At 43.3% G+C, this 27,352-nt stretch overlaps 1 protein-coding gene across 4 annotated transcripts in view; it reads left to right on the top strand.

The window, feature by feature from the left end:
* Positions 1 to 27,032, top strand: part of LOC130163403 (kinesin-like protein KIF21A) — a 42,928-nt gene extending 15,896 nt beyond the window's left edge. Inside the window, exons 3-37 of one of the 4 annotated variants that reach the window (XM_056367583.1) lie at positions 912 to 1,094; positions 1,584 to 1,733; positions 1,868 to 2,002; positions 2,115 to 2,279; positions 3,233 to 3,348; positions 3,535 to 3,730; positions 3,841 to 4,030; positions 4,867 to 4,930; positions 5,070 to 5,273; positions 6,019 to 6,066; positions 6,848 to 6,908; positions 7,182 to 7,293; positions 7,386 to 7,574; positions 7,719 to 7,918; positions 8,021 to 8,128; positions 8,409 to 8,477; positions 8,573 to 8,718; positions 8,805 to 8,949; positions 9,070 to 9,264; positions 17,957 to 18,058; positions 18,737 to 18,902; positions 19,202 to 19,222; positions 20,345 to 20,402; positions 20,973 to 21,027; positions 21,208 to 21,422; positions 21,672 to 21,842; positions 22,358 to 22,390; positions 22,596 to 22,732; positions 22,943 to 23,027; positions 23,143 to 23,232; positions 23,329 to 23,487; positions 23,597 to 23,714; positions 23,809 to 23,979; positions 24,124 to 24,323; positions 24,492 to 27,032. In XM_056367583.1, the coding sequence (XP_056223558.1) occupies positions 912 to 1,094; positions 1,584 to 1,733; positions 1,868 to 2,002; positions 2,115 to 2,279; positions 3,233 to 3,348; positions 3,535 to 3,730; positions 3,841 to 4,030; positions 4,867 to 4,930; positions 5,070 to 5,273; positions 6,019 to 6,066; positions 6,848 to 6,908; positions 7,182 to 7,293; positions 7,386 to 7,574; positions 7,719 to 7,918; positions 8,021 to 8,128; positions 8,409 to 8,477; positions 8,573 to 8,718; positions 8,805 to 8,949; positions 9,070 to 9,264; positions 17,957 to 18,058; positions 18,737 to 18,902; positions 19,202 to 19,222; positions 20,345 to 20,402; positions 20,973 to 21,027; positions 21,208 to 21,422; positions 21,672 to 21,842; positions 22,358 to 22,390; positions 22,596 to 22,732; positions 22,943 to 23,027; positions 23,143 to 23,232; positions 23,329 to 23,487; positions 23,597 to 23,714; positions 23,809 to 23,979; positions 24,124 to 24,323; positions 24,492 to 24,549 (4,515 nt within the window). In that variant the 3' untranslated portion in view covers positions 24,550 to 27,032. The remainder of the gene's footprint in view (positions 1 to 911; positions 1,095 to 1,583; positions 1,734 to 1,867; positions 2,003 to 2,114; positions 2,280 to 3,232; positions 3,349 to 3,534; positions 3,731 to 3,840; positions 4,031 to 4,866; positions 4,931 to 5,069; positions 5,274 to 6,018; positions 6,067 to 6,847; positions 6,909 to 7,181; positions 7,294 to 7,385; positions 7,575 to 7,718; positions 7,919 to 8,020; positions 8,129 to 8,408; positions 8,478 to 8,572; positions 8,719 to 8,804; positions 8,950 to 9,069; positions 9,265 to 17,956; positions 18,059 to 18,736; positions 18,903 to 19,201; positions 19,223 to 20,344; positions 20,403 to 20,972; positions 21,028 to 21,207; positions 21,423 to 21,671; positions 21,843 to 22,357; positions 22,391 to 22,595; positions 22,733 to 22,942; positions 23,028 to 23,142; positions 23,233 to 23,328; positions 23,488 to 23,596; positions 23,715 to 23,808; positions 23,980 to 24,123; positions 24,324 to 24,491) is intronic. The other 3 variants (XM_056367580.1, XM_056367582.1, XM_056367581.1) reach the window with 3 other exon arrangements.
* Positions 27,033 to 27,352: the final 320 nt, after the last annotated feature.

Here is a 27,352-nt window from a genome sequence, read left to right on the forward strand (position 1 = left end):
TACACCGAGCGTAATTAATTGAGTCCCATAACTCTGTGGTGGTTTTGTCTGCTGCTGTTATGATAGGCGGGAGGACGGTATGTAACACCGACTCTGCTCGCACTCAAACTGTCATCGACTGCTATCTGTGATTGTCTGTCAAAGACAAAAATGCACGTAGGAATGGAGTGTTTCTCTCACACAGCATCTCTTGCTCTCCAGTTGAACAACAGCGGTTAAACTTTCCCTCTTCTTAATCTTCCCCTCCGCTCCTCTTCTTTCTGTTCATTATTCTCTCTTCACATTGTTCCTGCGGCTCTTGTGTTCCTGTCAAAGAGCCTTTCACAGACTGCAGGGGAGGCAGCGTGCGCGGACACGCGCACGCGCACACACACACACACACACACACACACACACACACACACACACACACAGAAGTATAGTGCAGAAACATAATCACACAGGTGCAGTCTAATACAATAAAACAGAAAAACACACAGTCTTCCTCGTTCACTCGCACGCACACACACACACACACACACACACACACATTTGGACACACACTCCCTCATCTATCACATCCACACACAGACTGCCAAGGTCTTTCAGGCATTTCAACAGGGAGGGAAAGAGGTGACGTTTGAATTTGAGCTCAATGTTGCATTCCTCTTTTTGTCACCATGGTGACCACATAGAGAGGTCCCCTCTGACCCCCCCCCCAAACTCCTCAGAGCTGCACCCTTGCTCCTTCTTCTAATGATACCAGTCTTGTATTCTGACATGAAGACTTTGTGTTTTCCTAAATCATGGTACAGTTTATCTCACAAACACAACACAGAGAGATTAGATAGATACACACATGATGAAAGCAGGAATAGACCTTATTCCCATTTGGAAAAGTATTTGATGACTGTCTTTTTTTCTGCGTGCAGACAGGTTCGGGGAAGACCTACACCATGGGAACCGGCTTCGACGTCAACATCGGAGAGGATGGGCTGGGTATCATTCCCCGGGCCGTCAACCACCTGTTCAAAGGGATCGAGGAGCGCAGACAGGCCGCCACCGAGCAGGGCAGGCCAGTCCCTGAGTTCAAGATCAATGCACAGTTCCTGGAGGTGCAGAAGCACACACACACACACACACACACACACACACACATACACACACACACACACACACACACACATACACACATAGAGGCAGAGCAAAATTTAACAATTTCACAGGATAGAAATCAAGGTGCATTTATCAGCACTCAACACTCAAAACATCCAGTCCACTTAAGATCCATTAGTTACATGTAGCCAGGACATGCAGACAGCAAGAGGTCAAAGGTCAGCAGAGGGTGAAGGGTTCAGGTTGTTAAAGTGTCCAGATGACCCTACGGCCATTAAACTATCATTAGTCTGTCTCTGTGGTCATCCACTGGCTTTATTTTTAACGGCCAACAAGTGGCTGCTAACAGCTGGTGAGGAAGCAGCTGAGCAGGAAAAGATGAGACTGGGAAGTAATGACAGAGGAACGACAGCATTGATGATGTATCAGTAACAATAATCTGTGTGTATCACTTACTTTTCTAAAAATTAATTTCACCTGCTCTCCAGCTGTACAACGAGGAGGTGCTGGATCTGTTCGACTCGACGCGCGACATCGAGGCCAGGAAGCAGAAGTCCAATATCAAAATCCACGAGGACGCCAATGGAGGCATCTACACTGTTGGGGTCACCACCCGCACCGTCACCTCTGCAGCCGAGGTCAGTTTTAACACCACAACAGGTTCCCGGAGCAGGTTTAAAACTAACTTTAAAACCAAAAATACCCATGATGTGAGAATACTCACTTTCTGTTGTGATTTTTTTTTCTCTCCCCTCCGTCTCTCGTCCAACAGATGATGCAGTGTCTAAAGCTGGGCGCTCTGTCTCGCACCACCGCCAGCACCCAGATGAACGTCCAGAGTTCGCGCTCCCACGCCATCTTCACCATCCACCTGTGCCAAGTTCGAGTCTGCTCTCCCGATAACAACGTGTGTACTCTATTGAGATGATCATCAGCTACAATTTCACAATGTAATGTTTAAATTATAGCTCCTGGCTGAAGCAACTTGTACTCATGTTTATTTTCTGTTTCTCCTCCAGGATAATGTAACAGACAACCGTTTAGCCAGCGACTCGGAGATTAATGAGTTTGAGACGCTGACGGCCAAGTTTCATTTCGTTGACCTGGCTGGTTCAGAGAGGCTGAAGAGAACTGGAGCGACAGGAGACAGAGCGAAAGAGGGCATCTCCATCAACTGTGGGCTGGTGAGGAAGCGGAGGGCATGTCTCAATCTGCAGTGCTGTCATAGGTCGATTAATCTAGTGTTTTACGTTACCTGATATAAAGCCATAAACTTCTGTGGAGATTTTTCTGGAGTAAGAGAGCCCCCAGGTGGCCAAAACAAGAATTACGCTTGATCACACTTTCACTGAGGCTCAATCCCAAAGTCACTCCCTAAGACTTAAGCCCTGAAGCCTCACAGATCTAATTGACGTCCCCTGGTAAGTGATTGAGTGTGAGAGGTTGCAAGGGCTCAAAATGGTATGATTATAAAATGGTATATATAAAGAGGAATGGGACAGCACTTTGTGACATTATCACGTTACTTTAACAACGCCAAAATATGTTGCACACAATTATGGGTTTGGATCTTTTGATTCTTCATTTTTTCATTTCCTCACTTCGCTCCCTGTTTGTAAAGAAAATATTTGGATAATAGATGATGAAAGCAGCTGTGGACTTTATCATCATGCCATCACAGGACACATAACTACACAGTTCTGGCTCTCAGTCACCGGTGAACTGTGTGTTTATTTCCTTGTAACGTTAACGTTAGCTCCATTCATCTATCTCATTCTTTTTTCCCTTTTTATGGCAGTTGTAAACCATTTTTTAGTAGCCATGGTAACCCTGTGTTTAATGTCACACTGCTATGAACTGTGGGTAATTCTCTCAGGCATACTCTGCAGAAATGTGGACTAATGGGCCCAAAGTGTCTGCTAGAGAGCCCTCTTCCATTTGATGGTTTTACAGTGGGACAGCCCTAAACCCTCATGAGCTTTCTGGGAACGCATCTCAAAAGTCTGTGAGTCCATGAGGGTGGATGTTGGGATTGGGCCTGACATGACAGATTTCCCATCACAGTCCTGCAATTTTGAAAAAGTCATCCAACCCTTTCTCCTCAATGCCTTTCCTTTCTTTCCCTCTGTTACGTCAGCTTGCTCTGGGGAACGTCATCAGTGCGCTGGGCGACAGGAGTAAACGCTCCACTCATGTGCCTTACAGAGACTCCAAACTGACACGGCTGTTACAGGACTCACTAGGTGGCAACAGGTCTGTGAGACACTTGCAACTATTACATTTGTATTTGTATCTAAACCAGGACAAAACAAATGGAAGGGAATGTGAAGACCTTTCACAGGCCTGTAAAATCAGCACTTGTGGAGGTCGTAATTATCCTTAAAAATTCATAAAAATCCATGGGGACTGATTGTTGTTCTTCATCTCTGTGCTCTTCAGTCAAACTGTGATGATCGCCTGTATCAGCCCGTCAGACCGGGACTTCATGGAGACTTTGAACACTCTGAAGTACGCCAACCGAGCCCGAAACATCAAGAACAAGGTGATGGTGAACCAAGACAGAGCCAGTCAGCAGATCAGCGCTCTGAGGACTGAAATGGCTCGACTGCAGATGGAGCTGATGGAGTACAAGACAGTGAGAACACACGGATAGTAGATGGAAAAGAGAAAATAAAATCAATGTATTGGATGTGAATGGACAAACACTATTATTTCATGATATGAATTTCCCTGTCTGATACTCAGGGGAAGCGAATGGTGGGTGAAGATGGGATGGAGGGCATCAACGACCTGGTCCATGAGAACTCAATGCTGCAGACAGAAAACAACCACCTGAGGGTGAGGGTGAAGGCCATGCAGGAGACCATTGACGCTCAGAGAGCCAGACTTACACAGATCCTCAGTGACCAGGCCAACCAGGCTCTGGCTAAAGCAGGTAGGCTGAAGCAGATTTAAAAACCTCATTACTATCTGCATTGCTGTAGTGGGGAACTACTGTATGTTAGCACGGTAAAAATGATTTAAAAGAAGCTATATATGTATTAATACTGTATGTATGTATCTATCTATCCATCTATCCATCCATCCATCCATCCAATCGCCCTGGATATCAGTACAAATTTGGCTTGAACAAATCACAACTATTTACTCAAAGGCATCCCATTATTACAATATAGTACTGAAGAAGTGCTGTTATTGTTCCTACTGATGCTTCCTAACTAATTACTTCATAATATATTCAGCTGCTTTAATTACGTATTTTGGCATCTGGTAACACCTTTTGTAAGAATTATAATGTGTTTTCACATACTTAAAAAATAGACTGTGATTGTCACTCTTTTTCATATAGTTTTAATGTTGATTTAAGTACAAAAAAGTAGATGTCAATTTGGTTTACTGTTTACTTATACTGAGTCTATAGTCATGCTATTGGCTCTGGCTCAGTGGGGCTTTGAGATAAATGCTAACGTTAGAATGACAATGCTAACATGCTCACAATGACAATGCTAACATGCTGATGTTAAGCAGTTTTTTGTTGTTGTTGTTGTTGTTGTTATTGTTTTTGTTTTTTATTTTACCGTTTTAGTAAAGCATTTTAGCATGCTAACATTTGCTAGTTAGCGCTACACGTACAAGTACAGCTGAACCTAGATTAAAAGTTTGTGAATCACTGTAAGAATAAAGAGTAGTTTTGTAGTAAAGCTACTGTACGTGCATCTGACAAGTCGCCATTAATCCATGTTAAAGCTAAAATGATGCTTCTGTTTACAGGTGAAGGTAATGAGGAAATTGGAAACATGATTCAGAACTATATCAAAGAAATCGAGGAGCTCAGGTGTGTATCCTGATACAATCTCATTTAGCAGAGTCAAAATGAGTGCGAGCACTGACTCGGGTCATAGACATAGTGAAAGGTAAAAATGTTGTTAATGGACGTGTGATAGTATTTGAATACAACTCTCCGCCTCCCTCAGAGCTAAACTTCTTGAAAGTGAGGCTGTGAGTGAGAACCTGAGGAAGAACCTGTCTCGAGCCTCCACTCGCTCCTCGCTGTACGGAGGCCCCGGCTCCTTCGCCCCCGCCCTGCACGCCCCCGAGGAGGCCGCCAGCGACGTCATCATGATGGCCAAGAAGGACTTGGAGAAGCTCAAGAAGAAGGAGAAGAAGAAGAAAAAAAGGTATACTGTTGTATTGGCATAGTTGTTTTACAAGTCTATATGGTGCTGTGGCAGTTTTTACCATGTTGTGCCATGGCTGCCAAAAGCAAACAACAAGACATTAAAGCTTATAACCTTCTTTAGAGGTAAATTAGAGTGAAACAAGCTTTGTGTTAGACACTGAAAAGGCAGGGTCTTTATGTTTTGTCCGTTGCCATGGTAAGCGCGTGTGGCCTGGTGCATTGTGGGTTATTATCTCTTCGCTCTCTGCATTAGCAGTTTACACCCTGATGTTTTCTTTGATGGAGTGTGTGCACGATTTAGATGGTGACAGCCGATGATGATGATGATGATGATGATGATGATGATGATGATGGGCAAGCTGTTGCATGCTGTGGCACAATGATCATTTGTCCTTCTGTTGTGAGTCGGTGTCCATGTGTCCTTGCATTTCTATTTATATATTTGTGAGGGCCATATTATATACTTGAGATCCACACGTTACAAAGAACCAGTGTAAGTTTTTCTTGCCGTGGTGAAATCTGTCTTTGTCGTCTGCATCTCCACAATCAGGCGTCATCATTGGAACGCACTGCATTTGCAAGAGTCTCTGCTTCTTGCTGCTCCGTCTCACTCTCTGTCTTTCTCCTATCTTGCAATATTCCCTCACTTGCTCCATCTTCCCACGGCCTGTCTTCTACCTCCTCCTCCCCTCCACACCTCCACACCTCACCGTCCTCACCCTCATCCCCATCCCTCTCTGAAGGCTGAGGCGATACGAAGAGATTCGCCACCAAGAGGTTGAACAAGCCAGGTTTGCCAACGTCCCATCCTGGATTGGGTCGAAAACTTAAACTGAAACTGATTCAATTACCAGCTAGTTTGGCACAGCAGTCTACTTCATGTATTTTGTGACCACACTGAAATGCACCAAGTAATTGAAAGTATTTCAGTTGATACTTGACCCAGGTCTTAACCCCAAATCTTCCTTTCTAAGTTCCCAAAGTAACTAATCTCTAACTTCTTCTGCACCTACAGGTGGTTTACACTCCTGGAGGGAGGCAGCTCTCTTAACCAAGCCCTTACCTTTTCCTCTTAACCCTCTGCTCTCGCTGTTTTTCCTCTTCGATGCACACTGCTAGATATTGATCAGATCTTATCATAAGTAAAAAAAAAAAATAAAAAAAAAAGGGATAAGAACTGGAGTTGAATTTGGGGAAAGATACTAAAAATATCTGTATTATATTATATTCTGTAGTATTTGGTCGACAAATCTTAGTAGTGTGTGGCTGCCCTTCTTACAGTGGAATTAGTTTGTAATATGATTGGTAATAACTGTGAATCATGATCATTTAATCATTTTATCGGTCCCAGTGTATCATTAATGTTTTCCCTCATGCAATCACAGTGAATTCCTTAATCAACATTGATTCCACATTTGCTCCTGATCCAGTGAAGTGAACAATCATTTGCATGTGTCCTTCACCCATCATTGATAAAAAAAATTTTTTAAATGCTCTTAATCCAAATCTGACCTACAGTGTGAACGTTCTGCCCGTGGTTGGCAGCCGGCTAACGCTTTTTTTCTCCTCCAGCGTTATCAAAGAGGAAGTCCCAGACAATGACCAGGAGCGAGGCAATGAGGAGGCAGAGGTGGTAAGTGAAGCTTTGAGATTTTTATTTATTTAAGCAATATCGCACGAGAGGGAGTGATGTTGTGTGAGTCGGTCACAGGTACGAGGCAGCAACGGTTAATATTACACCTGTGAAGCGGAGTGATGCATGTAGTTAAAAGTACCAGTGCTGCTGTACTCTGTATCAGCACTCATGAAATGCCTCTCGTCCAATCAAATTACTTAGTCTGAACTAACTTTTGTATAAAGATGTTTGTATAAAGATGTTTAACACATTGTACTTTCACATCTCCAGGAGGGCAGCGATCACGAAGAAGGGGAGGATGCAGATGGAGACGAGGAAGACTTTGACATAGCGGGAGAAGAGACGTCCGATGAATCGGACTCTGAAGAACTGGAGGAGAAAGGTAAACTTATCTTTCACAGGGAAAAGGCATTATGTACAGCCTTTTTTCTTGGACTATTACATAGCAAAAAATGATTGCGTGTTTGTGTGCAGAAAACGTCCAGGCTGACCTGGCCAACATCACTTGTGAGATCGCCATCAAACAAAAGCTGATAGACGAGCTGGAGAACAGCCAGCGGCGTCTGCACACGCTCAAACAGCAGTACGAACAGAAGCTGATGATGCTGCAGAACAAGATCAGAGACACACAGCTGGAGAGGGACAAGGTGCTGCACAATATGGGTAAGAGACACATTCAGGCAGACACTTGACTTTAGTAACAAACCACTGTAATTGGTACCTAAATACCCCGCTGGCACAGATACGATAGGCTCAGACAAAATGAATGAAAGGCTGCTCCATGTCCCTCTTTCTCTTCCTCCCCAGGTTCAGTGGAGTCGGGCACCGAGGAGAAGGCCAAGAAGATCAAAGTTGAGTATGAGAGGAAGCTGAGCTCCATGAACAAAGAGCTGCAGAAGCTCCAGTCAGCTCAGAAGGAGCACGCTCGCCTGCTGAAGAACCAGTCGCAGTATGAGAAACAGCTCAGGAAACTCCAGCAGGATGTGACCGAGATGAAGAAGACCAAGGTGAGGAAATGGGTCATTTGCAGCCGCTCTTGCACGGATGTGTTGTTGCAGTGCTGATTTTTTTGTCTCCTGCCTTGTTGTGTTGTTGTGTTCATCCACCAGGTGTCGCTGATGCGTCAGATGAAGGAGCAGCAGGAGCGGAACAGAGCCACAGAGTGCAGGAGAAACAGGGAGATCGCCACTCTGAAGAAAGACCAGCGCAGAGCCGAGGTGAGAGGGATGGAAACATTCCCGGAGAGATTTATTTCTAGTCGTATCATTTCCATTGTATTAATTATCGCACTTTATTTTTATTGTTAATTTACTGATAAGCAGATTCATAAATACGTTAAAATGACCTGATATCCAACACAACACCACTGTGTAGTTTGGAAAATTGAAATGGTATTTGTTAATATAGTTGTTTGTTTCTTGTGATGATCACTGACTCAAAAATTTTATTTCTTGCTGTACTTAGCAGTGTCTTCTTCATATTCGTCTCACCTTACAGCACCAGGTGAGGCAGCTTGAGGCCCAGAAGCGACAACAGGAGTTGGTTCTACGCAGAAAGAACGAAGAGGTAAGACGCTCGGGGAGGGTTCTGAAATTAATCCATAACTACGGTACATTACTAATTCTGTTTGCACTCAAATGTGTTTCGCGAACTGTAACCAGGTGACAGCTCTCAGGCGGCAGGTGAGGCCCGTGTCCGGGAAGACGAGCAGGAAGGTGAGCTTACCTGAACCTCTCCATGAGCCGTCACATCGAGCCACACCAGTAAGGCTGCACACGTCTGGAGCATCCCAATCCAATGGAGCCAGGTGTGACATCTGAGTTTGTGTACGATATGTGTGAGGTGGTGTGTATTACACGCTTGTGTGATAAAGAGTAGTGTCTTCCTACTTAGGAGGTCTCCAGTGCGGATGGGAAGCATCTACCTCAGCAGGACAGCCAGGGCCAAATGGCAGTCGCTGGAGAGACGTGTCAGTGACATCATCATGCAGAGGATGACCATCTCTAACATGGAGACGGATATGAACCGACTGCTGAAGGTAACAACCTTTAAAGAAAAAAAAAGAGCAAAGTTTTTCTTCTTTTCCTCTTTTCTTTTCTTCTGGAAAAGTAATGACTCCTTTTTGTTCCGGCCTCTTTAAACTCCTCCACCATCGCAGCAACGTGAGGAACTGACCAGGCGCAGGGAGCGAGTGTCCAGAAAGAGAGAGAAGATGGCGGTGGAAGGTGCAGACGCTGACCGCTCCCTGGCTTCCCTGAATGAAGAGCTGGAGTCTCTGAGCGCCAACATCGACTACATCAATGACAGCATTGCAGACTGCCAGGCCAACATTATGCAGATGGAGGAAGCCAAGGTGAGAGAGAGATATGAGTAATCTATTTAATTCTTCATTCTCACAATGCTTATAGTGGTAATGCTTGTAGCGTAGAAGCTGCCTCTCATAAAAAGAATAAGGTTGGGCGCCAGACAGGCAAGAGTTAATCGATCTTAAACCTATCAAATATTTAAATTATTTATATTAATTCCCTTTAGAGAGAGCACAAAAACCCAGCTGCTCGCTTACTTCAGGGCTACAAAAAATCACATAACCCAGGTGTCTCAATATTCATATATTAAATAAGTCAGCAACAAAAACAAATATCATCATCATCTTAATTAAATCATTAATACTGGTCTTTAGAAATCAATTTACAGAAATTAAATAATCAAATCACAGAAATTAAATTCACTCCGTAATCGGGCTCATAATAACTATAATCACAGGCTAGCAGTTTAGCTCAGTTTAGGTGGAAGGAGTTCAATTCAGTGCAGTTCATTTCAGTTCATTTCAGTTCAGTTCAGTTCATTTCAGTTCAGTTCAGTTCAGTTCATTTCAGTTCAGTTCAGTTCAGTTCATAGGAGGTCTGTGGGGTGTGGGTATATGAGGATGGGGTGAGAGGGTGTATGAAAGAATGAATGCAATTGAATGAATGAATGCAATGGAAGTCAGTGGGGGTTTTGAGGATGAGTGTAAGTGTGTGTGGGCATGTGAGGGGCAGGTGAGTTGAGCAGTCAGCTGGAGAAGCCTGGAGAATGAGGGGTGAAGGGACTTATCTGAAAGGAGTGCGGCCTTTGACCTGGACAGAGAGAGGTGTTTTGCTGAGATCCAAACCGGCCTGAGACTGTCGCCTGTTCCCCGGAGCTCAATCCTCTTCTCCTTAAACCGATCCTTTGTTCCTTTCTTTTGTGTTTCTTTTTCCACCTCCAGTTTACTCAGAGTTTTCAGTTCTAGGTCCCAGTACTGGTTTCTTTTCCTTCATTTCATTTTCTCACTTCTCACTGAGTCTCTCACTGTTTCTGCTTCAGCCTCCTTTGTTCTCCTTTGTTTGAGCTTTTTTTTTTTTTTTTTTCCCAGGTCAGGTGTCTCTCTTTTGTAACCTCTCCTCCCTCCTCTTGTGTGTGATGTCACTTCCTACTCACAATCCTGCCCTGCTACACTCCTTCCCCCTTCGCCAAAGACCACTAATGGTGGTCGTTCAAATTTCCTCCTACACCTTAGTCCAAGAACCCACTGAAATCCTCGTCCTCAGAACTTTCCTGGAAGATCTCTTGCATCCTTTTCCTTTCTATGTGCTCCAAATCCTCTGCAGTGGGGTAGAAAGGCCGCAGATTTGAGACATGTACAGTCCGTACATCCTCACCAGTATCCTCCAAAACCACACGGTAGTTCAAGGGTCCTAGTTGTTGCACAACTCTGTAAGGTCCTTTCCATTTCCGTGCCAGCTTAGCTGTGAACTTTTTCCCAGCATGTGACTGAGGAAAGTTTCTTATCCACACTCTTTGCCTTGGTCTGAAACCCACATCACGGCGTTTTTTGTTGTAGCTCCGCAGCTGCCTTTGTTTTGACTTCCTGATGTTTTCCTCTACATCAGCTTTGAGTTGGGCCAGCTGATGGACAACATCATAGGCAGGGGCATTAGGGGGCCAAACTTTAGCTTTCAGGACCTTATCCAGGGGACTATTAAGTTTTCGGCCAATTTGCAGTTCAGCAGGAGTAACTCCTGTAGTCTCTTGAACCGCAGAGTTAATAGCAAACCTGAACTCTGACAGATACTGATCCCATTTAGCATGATTATTGTCCACATAAGAGGCGATCATACTTTTCAAAGTACGATTCACTCTTTCCGTCATGTTAGTTTGTGGGTGATAGGCGGTGGTGAGTTTGGGCGTTACAGTCCATTGGGCGCAGAGTTCCCGGAACACCTCAGACACAAACTGACGTCCTCGATCAGACAAAATGTAATCAGGAACGCCCCATCTGGTAAAGATCTCACTTTTCAGAAATCGGGCCACAGTTTGGGCGGTAGCAGTTCTTAGGGGAGTCAGCTCAACCCAGCGAGTAAAATAATCCACCACAACCAAAAGGTACTCATGCCTCTGTGGACTTCTGGGCAGAGGGCCCATCAGGTCTATGCCGAGCATTTCATTCGGAAAGGTGACTTTGGTCTGCTGAATTTTCCCAGCCGGTTTCTGGTTGTCAGCTTTGAGACTCTGACAAACCATACACCGTTTGATGAAAGTTTTCACCTCTGTCCACATACCAGGCCAATATGCTACCTCATAAAGACGTTTATAAGTTTTGAAGATGCCGGCATGACCACTGAGAGGGCTTTCATGATAATCTCTGAGTAACTCCTGGACCAGACTATGGGGAATGTAGAGTCTGTAGTGGTGTTGATTTTCTGATAGTTGTTTTTTGCGATATAGTTTATCCTCCAGCACAACAAACTCCTGTTCCAACCTTTTGTTCCCTTCAGCTAGCTGTTTAAGGATTTCCTCCACTTTCAAGTCTTTCTGTTGTTCTTCCATTACCTTCTCGAGAGATATTGATATGTTTCTATCTAGTTTCTTTGTGTACAGAGTGCATTGGAAATCAGGATTGATCCTGGAAAGAGCATCGGGAGCACTGTTCAATTTTCCCTTCCTGTATTCCACAATGAAATCAAACTTTTGCAACCTTAGGGCCCATCTGATTAATCGACTGGTGGTTTTGGTTGAGGAGAGAACCCACTTTAAGGCAGAGTGATCCGTGATGACAGTGAAGAGTCGTGGTTCAAGATAGTGTTGCCATCTCTCTAGAGCCCAAATGATGGCTAGACATTCCTTTTCAGTGGCAGTGTAATTCTTTTCAGCTCGGTTTAACGTGCGACTAGCATAAGCAAGCACCACTTCCCTTTCATTGTTTTGTTTCTGGGTCAACACTGCTCCTAGGCCTGTATTGCTGGCGTCAGTATACACACAAAATGGCAAGTCTGGGTTGGGATGACCTAAGATAGGGGGAGAGATCAGACAAAACTTCAGCTGATCAAAAGCATGTTGACATGTTTGACTCCACACGAAAGGGGCTCCTCTTTTCTTTAGGTCATTCAAAGGACAGGCTATTTTTGAGAAGTTGGGCACAAATTTGTGATACCACCCAGCAAGTCCTAGGAATCTCTGGACTTCCTTAAGGTTTTTAGGAGCTGGGTAGGCTCTGATGGCCTCCACTTTATCAGGATCAGCACTTACTCCTTTTCCAGAGACAATGTGACCCAGAAATCGGATTTCTGTTAGACAAAATTTTGATTTCTTCAGATTGATGGTTAAGTGGGCTTTATGTAGTCGATCCAGCACAGCTTGCAACCGTTCGAAATGTTGAGCTACAGAGGATGAATACACAATGATGTCATCTAGATAGACTAAACATATGTCACCCTTCAGGCCGTCCAGAATGATCTCCATCAGCCTTTGAAAAGTGGCTGGTGCATTTTTGAGACCAAAAGGCATGACATTGAAATGGTACAGTCCAGCATGAGTGACAAAGGCAGTTTTTGCTTTGCTGTCAGGGTCCATTGGTACCTGCCAGTACCCACTGTTTAAATCAATTGTGGAGAAAAGAGAGGACCCAGAAAGTGACTCAAGGATCTCATTGATGTTAGGGAGCGGATAGGCATCAGTTTCAGTGACAGAATTGACCTTCCGGAAGTCCACACAAAATCTGTGACCGCCATCTTTCTTCGGAGGCAGAACTACTGGAGAGGCCCACCCAGAATGGGAAGGTTCAATAACTCCAGAGGCGACCATATCCCTTAACTGTTCCTCTACAATTGCTTGTTTGGCAGCAGACATCCGGTAAGGTCTCTGTTTGATTGGTACACAGCTAGTGGAGTAGATAGTGTGTTGCACAACATCAGTTCTTCCAGGCTGATTTGTACAGACCTGTGGGTTAGCCTGCAGGAGCTGCCATAGCTGTTTCTTTTCTTCCTCTCGTAAATGAGCATCAGACACAGCCTTATTAATGTAATCTTTTGCTTCCAGTCGCACAGGTTCCAATATGAGAATGGGAGGTGGAATGGAGCTGATCAGAGAAAGAGTTTGACTTGGACTGGATTTTGTCACCTGAGGATTTGGATTTGATTCCAGGGGGGGTTTCTGAGGGACTGAAGCACTGCCGGGCTGGAATGGATAAGTCACAGATGGAGTGGACAGAAAACTGTAAACTTTATCAGCGACATTGATTATCATTTTCACATTAGAGATGAAATCAAGGCCAAGAACCATACCATAAGCTAGAGCTTCTCGTCCAAGTACAGCAACAGGCAGAGTGGATACTCTACCCTGAAGGTCAACACAAAGGTCTCCCCACCCAAGTGGGATGGCAGCTTCACCATTAGCAAGATACAAGGGACTCCCTGTCCATGGTTGGAGGTCATTTTTTGACCCCTTTAACTCCACCCACAGATACTCATGCATTAGAGTATAGCTGGCCCCTGTATCGACTATGGCCTTCCCACGCCATGTACCAATGAAAACGGGAACAACCAGTTGTTGAGGACTTGAGGTGGACTCCAGAGTATCCAGAGGATTAGAAGTCTCTGATATAGATGCTTTGTAACATGGTTGGGCTTTTGGCTTGAACTGTTTTCTTGATTTCATAATGTTCATGGAACCATTACCAGATTGACCCTTTTGCTTCGGATCCCGTGGGAGGTGTTTTGGCGGCCCCTGCTGCCGAAAAGGAGTAGGTGAGTTGGCACTAGGGGAACTGTAATGGGGGCAAGAGCCAGGAGCGTGGTCTCCCTTACATCTCCAACACAAGACAGAGGATTTGGGTTTGTCATTAGGATGAGAAAAGCCAAGGTTTTTGTGATAATGGCGCTGGACATTAAGAGTTCTCATTTGCTGATTGTATTCAAGTTGCTGGATTTGGTCTCTTTCAAACTGATGACCAAGCCGCACCAACTCTTCAACAGTGTGAACCCGTCCCCGGAGCTGACTAGCAAGAAGAGGTTTGATGTTTTTCAAGATCATCTTGACGATGTTAGCCTCTGTGAGAGACGGGTTCCACCTTTTACAAAGAGCTCTATAGGAGAAAGCAAAGTCTCTTATGGCTTCATTCTCTTTCTGCCTACAGGTTCTGACACGTTCAGCAAGTTCATCCTCGTAGTCTTCTGAAAGGAAAGCAGACAGGAAGACAGTTTCAAACTGACTCCAGGTAGTGACCTCTGATCTAGCGATCTCCCACCAATCCCGAGCAGTACCATAGAGAACAGTCCTGAAAGTTGCCAGAATATCAGCATCAGCTAAAGGATGTAGAGCAAGAAAATCATGGCACTTGGACAGATACTTAAGGGGGTCTGGATCGTCAGTGGGTCCACCATAGGTAGGGAAAGTCAACCTAATATGATCACTTTTTATCATGTTGGGGTTTATAGCCACGGCTGATGATGATTTACTTGGACCCTCACTCGGACCAGAAGACCCAGTGGAGGATAAAGCTACTCCCCTGAAAGTTTCCAGCTTACTTTCCAAATCAGAAGTCTTCTTATTGAGAAGTTGTAACTGTTCTTTCTCTTCCCTCTCCACTGTCCTCATGTGTGTGGTCAGCTGCGTTAGTTTGTCACTACTAGCTTCAACTATATTGGATAGCCTGCTAATACTTCCTTGAATAGCAGTGTGATAGCCTTTAAGCTCCTGTTGGATCTCTACTTGTAGCTGTTCCACCATGAATCGAATCTCTGACAGCAGTGAAGTTTCAGAGTGTTTGACCTCCTCTTCCATCATCTGTTTGATTCCCTTTACCAGCTTATCCATTTCAGTTTCTGTACCTTCTTTATGTGTTTTAATCATGGCAAAAAGTTCCCGATGATTTTCACTCATTTTATCCCCAAGATGCTTAAATTGTTCCTTCGAAATATTTTGACTTCCCTCCAGGGATGTTGTTAGCGCTTTAATAGCCACCCTCTGCTCTTTTATCACTGTGTACATCTTTTCCCAACCTTTTTGTGTTTTGTCTACTAGTTGATGCAGATCCCGAGCAGGAGTAGGTATTGCCCTTGGGAGTTCATACTGAACTGGAGATGCAGAGTAAGGAGAAGAAGCTGTGAGGTTTAAAGCTCCACCTCCTGGATCATGTAAAGGAGCCCCATCCTCCGTTTCCCAAGCAAGAGATTGATTAACTGAGGGAAGATTGTCCAAAGGGGGAAAGGATCTATGGGTTTCATGGACCTCAGAGATATGAGCCTGAGGCTGACTAGGAGTGAGGAAATAAGTCTGTAGGTGGGCCCCAAATCCAGAGCGTGAACCATGAGAGATAACAGGAGTTGGAACATCTGGAGCTTCCATTTCCAGAGTAACAGAGGGTGATGTTGGGGAGGGTTGTGTGTGAGCCATAATGTGAGAGTGAGTATCAACGGTCCCACAGAATACAGCACTTAAAGGTCAAAAGTCCCAAACAACACACATTAACAGTTCGAAGCATAAAAACACATAACCATAGTAGATAGCAAAGGCACTTCACTTCAAAATACCCAAACAGATCAAAGGATAGGAGGACAAAATTTAAGCTTAGCAGGTTAAGTTCAGAGTAATTAAAAGCAAAAGCTCAGGGCCCCACGTTGGGCGCCATTTCTGTAGCGTAGAAGCTGCCTCTCATAAAAAGAATAAGGTTGGGCGCCAGACAGGCAAGAGTTAATCGATCTTAAACCTATCAAATATTTAAATTATTTATATTAATTCCCTTTAGAGAGAGCACAAAAACCCAGCTGCTCGCTTACTTCAGGGCTACAAAAAATCACATAACCCAGGTGTCTCAATATTCATATATTAAATAAGTCAGCAACAAAAACAAATATCATCATCATCTTAATTAAATCATTAATACTGGTCTTTAGAAATCAATTTACAGAAATTAAATAATCAAATCACAGAAATTAAATTCACTCCGTAATCGGGCTCATAATAACTATAATCACAGGCTAGCAGTTTAGCTCAGTTTAGGTGGAAGGAGTTCAATTCAGTGCAGTTCATTTCAGTTCATTTCAGTTCAGTTCAGTTCATTTCAGTTCAGTTCAGTTCAGTTCATTTCAGTTCAGTTCAGTTCAGTTCATAGGAGGTCTGTGGGGTGTGGGTATATGAGGATGGGGTGAGAGGGTGTATGAAAGAATGAATGCAATTGAATGAATGAATGCAATGGAAGTCAGTGGGGGTTTTGAGGATGAGTGTAAGTGTGTGTGGGCATGTGAGGGGCAGGTGAGTTGAGCAGTCAGCTGGAGAAGCCTGGAGAATGAGGGGTGAAGGGACTTATCTGAAAGGAGTGCGGCCTTTGACCTGGACAGAGAGAGGTGTTTTGCTGAGATCCAAACCGGCCTGAGACTGTCGCCTGTTCCCCGGAGCTCAATCCTCTTCTCCTTAAACCGATCCTTTGTTCCTTTCTTTTGTGTTTCTTTTTCCACCTCCAGTTTACTCAGAGTTTTCAGTTCTAGGTCCCAGTACTGGTTTCTTTTCCTTCATTTCATTTTCTCACTTCTCACTGAGTCTCTCACTGTTTCTGCTTCAGCCTCCTTTGTTCTCCTTTGTTTGAGCTTTTTTTTTTTTTTTTTTCCCAGGTCAGGTGTCTCTCTTTTGTAACCTCTCCTCCCTCCTCTTGTGTGTGATGTCACTTCCTACTCACAATCCTGCCCTGCTACATGCTTTATAACTAAAGGTAAAGTAGGGTAAAGGATTCTTGCCATGGCTAATATACCATAGTTTGAGATGTACTTTATGTCAGTATTGAGGCAGTGAATGAATATGTTAGTTTCCACAGTGACAGAAAGGATGTGAAATGGCAGAAACTTACTGTAGCGGCTTGGTTTTTATGATTTGAAGATTCTGTGGCTGCTGTCTTTGGTGCTAAACTGTGCAGCTATTTATCAGTTGTAAGCCTGCAGTCACTAATGAGGTAGCATTGGGAGCGCTGTAGTGTGTTGGAAGTTGATATAATGTGGTAATTTTGTTTAATACCTGTGTGAGTCCCTGATGCTCACAAAAACCCTTGAATCAAGGCAGGCTTGGGATTGGATTGCTGTCTGCTAGCTAGTTTCAAACTACCTGTTTACTAAATTGGATTTCACCAATAAACTTCAGTTCAAGTAAAAACTGTAGAAATATATAAATTGGTTGCTAGAAAAAATTAGTGCTCTCCAATCGAAATCATTCACCTATATAAAGAGGAAGTCACTTTTGCATCACATGCTGTAACGTAACTACCAAAAATTACCGTTTTAGGCCAAACAAAATATAAAAATTAACTGGCAAATCTTTATAAATAGGTGTGACTCTGCATACATGGAGAAATGTTTAGTTAAGTAGCATTCATACAGTTACCAGTCTCCAAGTGGGACATATGATTATGCTAACAGTTCTGGACAATTATAACAGTAATTCACATTATTTGTAAATTTAGGCTCATTTTATTGGCATACCATTTTGTAGGTCCTGGTAGGTGTATTCTGTTACCTTTAAGTCAGGCTAGCTGTTTCCCCCTATTTCCAGTCTTTGTGCTAAGCTAAGCTAACCAGCTTCAGGTAGTAGCCTTATATTTAACACAGAGACAAAAGAGTAGTATCAGTCTATCTCCTGGCAAGTAAGTGAATCAGCATATTTTTCCAAAATGTCAAACCATTTTCTTTAAATAATGCACAAGCTACACAAAAGCTAGTTTCTTACAGTGACACTTATGAATGTGTTGTTATTCTGGGCAACAGGAAGAAGGAGACACAGTGGATGTTACTGCAGTGGTCAGCTCCTGCAACCTATCAGAGGCCCGCTTCCTCCTGGATCATTTCATGACTATGGCCATCAATAAGGTACCTACCGCCCTCAGCAACTTAATGTTCTCTCTGTCTTAATTCTATTAGCGTGTTTGTTTGCATTCACGTACTGACAAGAGGTAAAGTCAGGTTTCTCTATGACTCTGGAAGCAACTTATTTAACCTAATAAAACTTCACTTTCATCTTTACTAGTCATTGTGAGTCATGCAGCCCCACCCCCAGCATTATAATCCAACATAGATCAATTACAAACTAACACGACGCAATACTTATTTTTTATTATTTATGATGCCTATGTCTTTCAAAATAAATGTAGTATGTGAATTTAATTGTATGTTGATTGTTGATGTTGCTGGTTGTTGGGGCAAGTATTTTACAATTTATCTGTTCATCTTGAGCTTACTGCCTTTATAGCCATTGCTCCTTTATAAGATTGAATTCAATGAGACTTTAAATGGAACAACTTCATTAAATTAAGTTTCAATTAGATTAGATGAGATTAGATTTGATGAAACCTAATTGGTCCAGCGAGGAAATGTGATTCAACGAAGCAGCAAAAACCAGGACGGACCGAACAAATGAAGAAGTGGAAGTAATTGAAACAACATGCTGAAGAAACGCAGCCTTCATTATGTTTGACTGCTTCTAAGATATACACATAATTTATTACTGCGTCTCCAGTGATAACCTGTCTGCCATGTGGTCACTGTCAGGGTCTGCAGGCCGCTCAGAAGGATTCCCAGCTGAAGGTCATGGAGGGCAGGTTGAAGCAGACGGAGATTAACAGCGCCACCCAGAACCAGCTGCTGTTCCACATGCTGAAGGAGAAAGCTGAAATCAACCCAGAGCTAGATGCCCTGCTGGGCAGCGCTCTGCAAGGTAGGAGACACCAGTAAAATAAGTATAATAACTGGTCCGAGCCTGTCAACCACACTCACCTTTTCAGTCATCTTCTCTTTCATCATGTGGCTACAGTTTATTTTGCAGGCTTCAGTTTCCTCTCTATGTGTGCAATTGAAGACAATTGATGCGATGTCACCGAAGTATTCCTCACTTGAAAGAACACGTCGCTAATAGATCAAGCCTGTAAAATAAAGAAAAGCCCTTTTTCTCATCTTTGGGTTTGATTTTGATTTGATTTCTGTTTTGTTTTCTCTGTTGTGTTGGTGTGAACTCAGAGTTAGGTTACCTGTCACCAGGTGAGTATGAGATGCATAGAAATGTGACTGTGTTTGAGAGAGCGGTGGCACATGCACACCACAATATTTCCATTGGATTTCCTCCCAGTTTAAGACAATTATGGGAATAGACTTTAAAATCAGAAGAGAACATTTTGCCTTTTTGGTCGAAGGTGCACCAAATAACATTTTGGAGTCTTTGCAGGAGAAGGCTGCTTAGATATGAGCTGCTCGTTATTCTTCAATAAACTCAAAGTATTTTACACATTATAATTACTGTCATCAACAATTAAGTTGCAATTTTCTTTTCTCTTGTGACTTGCTTCCAACTCCAGTTTCCAATATTAAAAAAATAATTTCTTGTTCATCAAACCAAACAGATAAAGAAAAAAGAAACAGAAAAAATGCCAAATGATTACAGAAAAATGTTGGAAAATGAGTCTCAACAAGATAAGTTGTTGCCAAAGGAAAGAATTTGAGTTCTAGTTTTTCTCAAGTGTAAGCAATTTTGGATTAAAAGTGCTGATGATAACCATTGGTCTTCACTAGATTAAGAAATCTTGTAGTGTGCATCGACCCTCAGTCCGTTTTAAAAAACTAACCATGCTGAAGTAACTCTGCCACGACGTGCATGACGTGTTGTGCTAAGTCTCCCCTGTAAGACCACCTGCTAGTCAGTCCCATTTAATCAGGTTGTTGTCACTAAAACTAAACAGCAGTAAAAACCCACGCTGCTGCAGGACTATAAACTGAAGTCTTGTGTTCACAGCGATTTGTGCGTCTACATTTTTGTGTTCGTAGCTTTCTGTCTCTCTCATGCTTTCTCCATCCTTCCTTTACACAGGACACACACTCCAACACTGTAGCCTCCAGTCGCATTACGCTAATGACCCCCGACCGCCCCCCTTTTATTTATAACTAAACCCGGTGACCCCTGGTGACCTTGTTATAAACTGCTGAAGCTGTCACCATTGTTGTGCTGTAAAATGTAGCTTTGTCTTTTGTGGTTTTGTGAAAATACAGTTTGTTAGCAGATATACAATATGTACCATATGTTTTGCAAATTCAACGAGGAACCATATTTTTCCATGAAGTTTGCTAATGTGTACGTGTGTGTGTGTATGTGTGTTTCCCCTGGTGCAGAAAATGGAGATGACAGCAGCAGTGACGAGTCCACCCCCAGCCCAGCCGCAGAGGGCAGGTAAACACAGACAATTCAGCAGCACTTTTCACATTCAAACTGTTCTTATATCTTTGGAGTAAAACGGAGGCTCATGTTTTAGATGTATAGGGTTAAACTTTCAAGGCTGTGCTATTACACATGCTGGCTAAATCACCTGGCTTAATGAGACACTTTGGAGGAAGCTAATGTCATTAGTGGCACCTGTGCTTCGGCGAGTCAGGATGTGTGCTGTGAAAAAAGGCAGATTCAGTTCAAGGAGTATCTTATCCGCTCATCTTTTAAGGATCTTTGTGGGTCAATACAGGAAAGGTTCAGTGTTTAGTTTCAGTTGATTCTTACACAAAACATTGTGGTAAAAGACGGTAATTTGATATATGTGCAGGAGAGACGGCCCCGTCAAGTACAGGATTTGCTAAATGTCATTCACAGTGGATCTAAATTACAGAACAGCGGCTAAAGACCTGCCATTATCAAAGCAGATTACTTCTTAAAATCTCTTTCCTCTTCTTAAGAGTAGTGTCATATAAATGTGAATAATTATAATTAATTCTGTTAATAACTGGTTGAAATTTCCTGACTATGTTTCAGCACACTTGCATCAGATCTGATGAAGTTATGTGGCGAATCCAGACCGAGGAGTAAGGTACTGACAATCTTTGTAGACCTGTGTTTGTCTAAGTTAGAGCAACAGAATATGTTAAAAGTGAATGTCTGTTTTCCATTCCACAGTAGGTATTTTTTAGGATTTGGAATAATTACTAACTAACCGGACATTGACTTGTGCATCAGCTGATTATTGAGTCAAACGTTCCTGGTCCCTCAGGCTCGCAGGCGCACCACCACGCAGATGGAGCTGCTGTACGCCAGCAGTGGGGATCTATCCTGCGAATCCCCCACCGGAGACTTCTCGGCCCCTCTGCTGCCGCTGTCGGAGCGCCTGGAAGGGCCGGCGGACATGCTGGGTCACACGGCTGGTGAAACCCCTGACCGCGAGCAAACCGTTTCCCCATCTGCCCTGTCTGCCAGGCCAGCTGGCATGTAAGTGTTAAAGGCAGCATTTCTCTGCCGCAGTAGACAGATATCTCCAGAGCTCTGTGCCAAAACGTTGAATATTTATTGTGTTTGGGGTGATTTTTCCGGCAAGTTCATCAGACAGCACTGTAGGTCTGTAAGATGGAAGATTGTTGGTAGCGAGGCAGTGTGGTGATCAGGGAGATTCAGCCAGCACCCTTGAATAAATCCCCATATTTATCACAAAATGACTCCTGACAATTTGACTGTGTGTAGATCTGGAGCCAGGTCACCTACAGGGACCGAGAGGAGGCAACTGGAGCGTTCGCCCCTCAACCGAAGGAAGACGCAAGAGAAAGGACCCACAGTGACACATATCCCAACACCCACACACACAACTGTTAGCACAGCAGAAGCCAAAACGAAAAGCAGTGACTACAAAACACTGTAAGTTTAAAAAGTACCATTAATTAACACATAAGCCTTTTTTTGTTTTTAGCCATGCTGTGGCACTCAGTCTAGACTGAAATATCTCAACAAGTACTGGATGGGTTGGTATAATATCTGGTGCAAGATTTGACTGAGTTAAATATCTTGACAACTTTTTGATGGACCACGATGAAATTTAGTTCATGCCGCTCTCTGGAAAACCTCTAACAACTTTGGTGATCCCCTGACTTTTCATCCCAATTCCGAATTATTGATTAAAAAAAAAAAAAAAACAACAACTTTCAACTGATAATTTAAATACCTGCAAAACTAATGACATTCCCATCCCTGCTTAAAATCAGCATGTTAGCATTGTCGTTGTTAGCATTATGTTAGCGTAGTGTCATTAGCATTCAACCTCACAGAGCCGCTAACATGGCTGTACACTCTTTTATCCTTTTGTTGGTGTTTCCTTAAATTGAAGTTTTCACCCCGTTTCAGCTGTTTGATGTCATTTTGTTTTATTTTGTCAGGCTGGAGGAGCCACCTGTATTTGAAAGCCATAGGTAATCCACCTCTGTTTATTCATTTTTTCAGCTTTTTAAAAGGACTCTTCTGGGCTACTTCTCTTTAAATGCAAACTGAAACGCACTCTTGTGTTTTATGTATCGTAGCGTAACTCTACGAAGCTTCTCAGAGGCCGAGGACTGGTTGGTAAATGGAAGCTAAATTCACTAGGTACAGTTTATATTGTGTCTTGTGTTATTGTAGAGGTGTGATCAACCCTGTGACGGCCCCTAAGAACAGCCGGGGGGCCAAACTCCAGTGTGTCTACGTCGCTGAGGGCCACACCAAGCCTGTTCTGTGTGTCGATGCCACTGATGATCTGCTCTTCACAGGATCCAAAGGTAAAAAAAAAAATATTATTTCCAACTCAAAAAACATTATTGCTTTATTTTAACTTCCTCAAACTCAATCAGCCCTGATCACGATCATTAACAAACCTTTTCTGCCTATTGTCTAACATGTGATTTGTGTGTGTGTGTGTGTGTGTGTGTGTGTGTGTGTGTGTGTGTGTGTGTGTGTGTGTGTGTGTGTGTGTGTGTGTGTGTTTTCAGACCGTACATGTAAAGTCTGGAACTTGGTGACGGGTCAAGAGATAATGTCTTTAGCAGATCATCCCAGCAGTGTTGTCTCAGTCAGGTACTGATATGCAGGAAACGTACAAGTTCATTATGCATTATTCACTTAATATAACTGTATGTAGTCTGATGTACTTTTGATAAATGATTTCCTTGTTTTTGTTGCCATATTTCAGGTACACCTCTAGCCTCGTCTTCACCGTCTCCACTGCTTACATCAAAGTCTGGGACATACGAGATTCTGCCAAGTGTATACGGACGCTTACGTAAGGGCACCACCCATAACATCCGACGTCTATTATAGCTTCACCTGAGTGCAGTACGTCTAATGGCGATGTGTTATACGTGTCTGTGCGTGACAGGTCGTCAGGCCAGGTGGGCTCGGGAGACACGTGTTCCTCCGCGCGGAGTTTATCCATCCCACCAGGAGAGAGCCAGATCAACCAGATCGCCCTCAACCCCTCTGGCTCCTTCCTCTATGCTGCTGCTGGCAACGCTGTGCGCATGTGGGACCTCCGCAAGTGAGTTTAAACACAGATTAGAGGTTTAGCTGTACAAACCCGTTCCTGAGAGGCAGAGAGGAGAGAATTAATCTCATCTTCCTTCCTTTTTTTTTTTTTTTTTCTTCAGGTTCGTGTCCACGGGGAAGCTGACTGGCCATTTGGGACCGGTCATGTGTCTGACTGTTGATAAGTTGGGTCATGGACAGGATGTTGTCCTCACCGGCTCCAAAGACCATCATGTTAAAGTAAGAGACAAAACACGCACACAACTGTAATTACATTCCCATTCTTTTGCATGCAGTAAACAACACCATGTTTTTTTTGTTTTTTTTTCCCCAGATGTTCGAAGTAGCAGAGGGCGCTCAGGGTAGCATCACCTCCAGCCATACGTTTGAGCCCACTCATCAGGAAGGCGTGGAGTCCCTCGCTGTGTACGGAGACGTCTTCTACAGCGGCTCCAGAGACTATTACATCAAAAAGTGGGACTTGGCCGGTAAACAGCTGCTACAGGTAGCCTCCACATTCAAGCTTGTCTCCCCAGATTTCTAAATCTCATATAAGCTGACAAAGAAACGACTGAAATCTATGACCTGAGATACAAAATAGAGTCTGCTCTAACTAACCCGTCAGCTGTTTTTTTTTTTTTTCCTCCAGCAGTCGGCCAGTGCCCAGGCAGACTGGGTGAGCGCTCTGGGCGTGGTGCCAGGCTCCCGGGTGCTGCTCAGCGGATGCAGGGGAGGGCTGCTGCGTCTTTGGCACGCCGACTCGCTAGCACCCCTCGGCGAGGTCCGCGGACACGACAGCCCCATTAATGGCCTGGCCACCAACAGCTGCCAACTGTTCACCGCCTCGGAGTGAGTCACACAACATTTTTCATTACTGTCAAGTCTGTAATGACACTGTTGTGTGTTTTATTGCAAACATATTAAACCTCAATTTTTTCCCTGTGTGTGTGTGTGTGTGTGTGTGTGTGTGTGTGTGTGTGTGTGTGTTTTGTTTTGTTTTTTATTTTTTTTTGACAGTGACCGCACAGTGAAAATTTGGGAAACTAAAGGATCTTTGGAGGAAGGAGTCCACTGACATCTGATTCCTTCTCTTCAACCAATCACAATGAATCTGTCAAACTGTGGATGGGTAGCCCAGAGTGGAGTGTGGGGCCCCCCCAGACTGAAAAATCATCATCTTTAAACAACACCGATCTCTATTACTGATTTACTGATACTCAAACTGGATCACCACAAACTCAGTGGAGTCAGAGTCAGTGGAACAGAGCAGCTGGAGTGAACAGCACCTCTCATAACTGTAAAATGAAAGGAAAACTACGGATTTAAGGATCCGCGTTAATTGATCCAGGAGTCTCTCCTGTGCTTTCAACATTCCTCTCCTCAGTTCAGCGCAAGACAACATGGATACCTTCTTTGCATACAGTGAAATTTGCTGAGAAAAAAAAAAAGAAAAAAGGGTGCAGCGCTTTGCTTCCTCGCACCAAATGAAAAAGACAAGCATTCCCCTTTGAATCTCCTGCTCACCAGCAATGTGAGTCTCTCCTGTGTGTTCACATGATGTGTTGTGTCTTCCTGTCATTGCTCTACAGGCTGATTCAGGTTATGTGTGTGTGTGTGTGTGTGTTTGTGTGCGTGTGTGTGCGTGTGTGTTCTCTGTAAGCAAGGACCAAATAACTACTGAAACTTGCATGTTCTTCAGCTGTTACTGCCGGACCCTCCAGTGGAAAGATAGAGGCCTCTAAATAAAATAAAACATCATGTCATCCTGTGACAATTTGCAAATTTTCCACTTTTCTCTCAGCGCTTTCATCAGTGTTAGGTCAGTGTTCATTAAATCACCTGCTCAGCGATATTATATCTCTACAATAACATGTATCACAGCTGAACTATATCCTTACACACTGCCGTACAGAAGCAGAGAGCAGTAACTACAGAAACCTATACATACAGGCTTACAGAAACAGCACAGTGATAAAAAGGTTTACACACTCTACAGTTAAACCCCTGCTTTTATCTGTTAGCAAACTTGTTAAACCCCGGGCAGACCAGTTGTTACATCCAGATTAAAATGTGTTTAAAAGTGTTTCCCCGGCTCGGATATTTCAGACTGAGGTAAACACTGTTTTCCTCTCTCGTCGGTGATGTGTTGTCGGCGGTCAGCTGGGTTTCTGGTTTCAAGTATTCTCTGGTTGATACACAGACAGTTTTGTAGCCTTAAGTGGTGTTTTAGTTTTCCCCCGTGCTCTCCTGTAAGCATGCTCCCATCTTGCTTCTCCGACCCGCGTCTCTCAGGACACATTTTTTCTCACTTCCAGGATTTCGATTCTTTTAGCTGAAAAAGGTTGCCCTATTTACGTTCTTTAAACTTTAGTGTCTGCGCAGCCGTTTCAAAAAACGGAAGTACAGCTCTGGCATGCAGAAGTGCTTTTAGGACATTTATAGTAAGTAGTGTAACGGTTAAATGAGACTTTGATGAGAGGCTGTTTCTAATCAGAATAATGGAAATGGAAATCATTCATGTTGATGCAATCAAGCACCTTGTAATCCCCTAAATCATGGAGTATTTTGTGAAAGCATCTATTCCTGAAAGATGTGTGTGTGTGTGTGTGTGTGTGTGTGTGTGTGTGTGTGTGTGTGTGTGTGTGTGTGTGTGTGTGTGTGTGTGCGTGCGTGCGTGTGTGTGTGTGCGTGTGTGTGTGTGTGCGTGCGTGCGTGTGTGTGTGTGTGTGTTGTTCAATCCAAACGATGTGATAAGTTCTCAGTGCGTTCTCCATCCACAGTGTTGTTCACCTCTGTTAACTGCACACACGCGACAGCAGAGCGTTTCAGAACATCAGTCTTTCAAATTGAGTGTAAAAAAAAAAAAAAAAATTACTATTTATTTATTCTTACTTTGATTTTGCTGTTGTGTGTTCCTTATTAGTCTGAGAGTTTGAACTCATTCCCATCTGATGCCTCTGAGACGATGGACTGCACAGAATTTAGGGGATGGATTTCTCCATAATCAGAGGTGTATTATCAGTGCCTGTTATAAATCCTAAACTGTGGGTATTGAGTTGTCCTATTGCAACCTGATAAATGTGGACTGTTCCTCATTAAAATGTTCAGGTAAGCAATTTATCATGAACTATCCGCGCATTTCTTTGAGATTTATTGGAAATACACTTGCTGCTGTGGTTTAGACATTGGAGGTAGACACTGTTTAAATCAATAGGACTAAAATAATTGCACTGAAAAATCATATTTTTTAGATAAGTTTCCCATCTGACTCACAGCACAGTTTACAGTAGAGTGGTTTTCAGTCCCGTTGGTTTGTACTTGAATTGCTAAAGAAATGATCCCAAAAAGAAACAATGGGCTGTAAGTGTTCAGTCAAATTCAAGATAAACCTTAATAATCCTTCTAATTGTAGTTGTATCTTATTTTGAAATTTTTCTGTAAATCTCTCTTATGTAAATACAACTGTTGTTGTTGTTTTTTTTTCCTGCTGATTCTGTTGTGCATAAATTCAAGCCGCAGTGTGAAAATAGATTTTAAAATAAACCGGTTTTACAAGTGTTAAGTTTTTTTTGTTTTGAAACCATGCATTAATGGTTTATGACCACATGGTGGTAGTACTGTATAATGACATGTGATGTACTGGATCTGAGATTTTGGCAACTTGCTGTCATCTGCATTGTGTTTCTCCTGGCATGTTTTTGGTGGACACAACTGCTCTCTGGGTGGGGAAGACAAAAATTCAAATTCTGAGTGATCCCCTTCAGTTAAGTGAATCATTTCCAATTAAATCCCAGGCAATACCCACATCCACAGCCCATGAATAAAAATGACAACCATTGAAATGAAGCAGCTTGATCATACGAGATGGTTAATGAAAA

The sequence above is a fragment of the Seriola aureovittata genome, chromosome 22 (genome assembly GCF_021018895.1).
Source record: "Seriola aureovittata isolate HTS-2021-v1 ecotype China chromosome 22, ASM2101889v1, whole genome shotgun sequence".
Taxonomy (NCBI): domain Eukaryota; kingdom Metazoa; phylum Chordata; class Actinopteri; order Carangiformes; family Carangidae; genus Seriola; species Seriola aureovittata.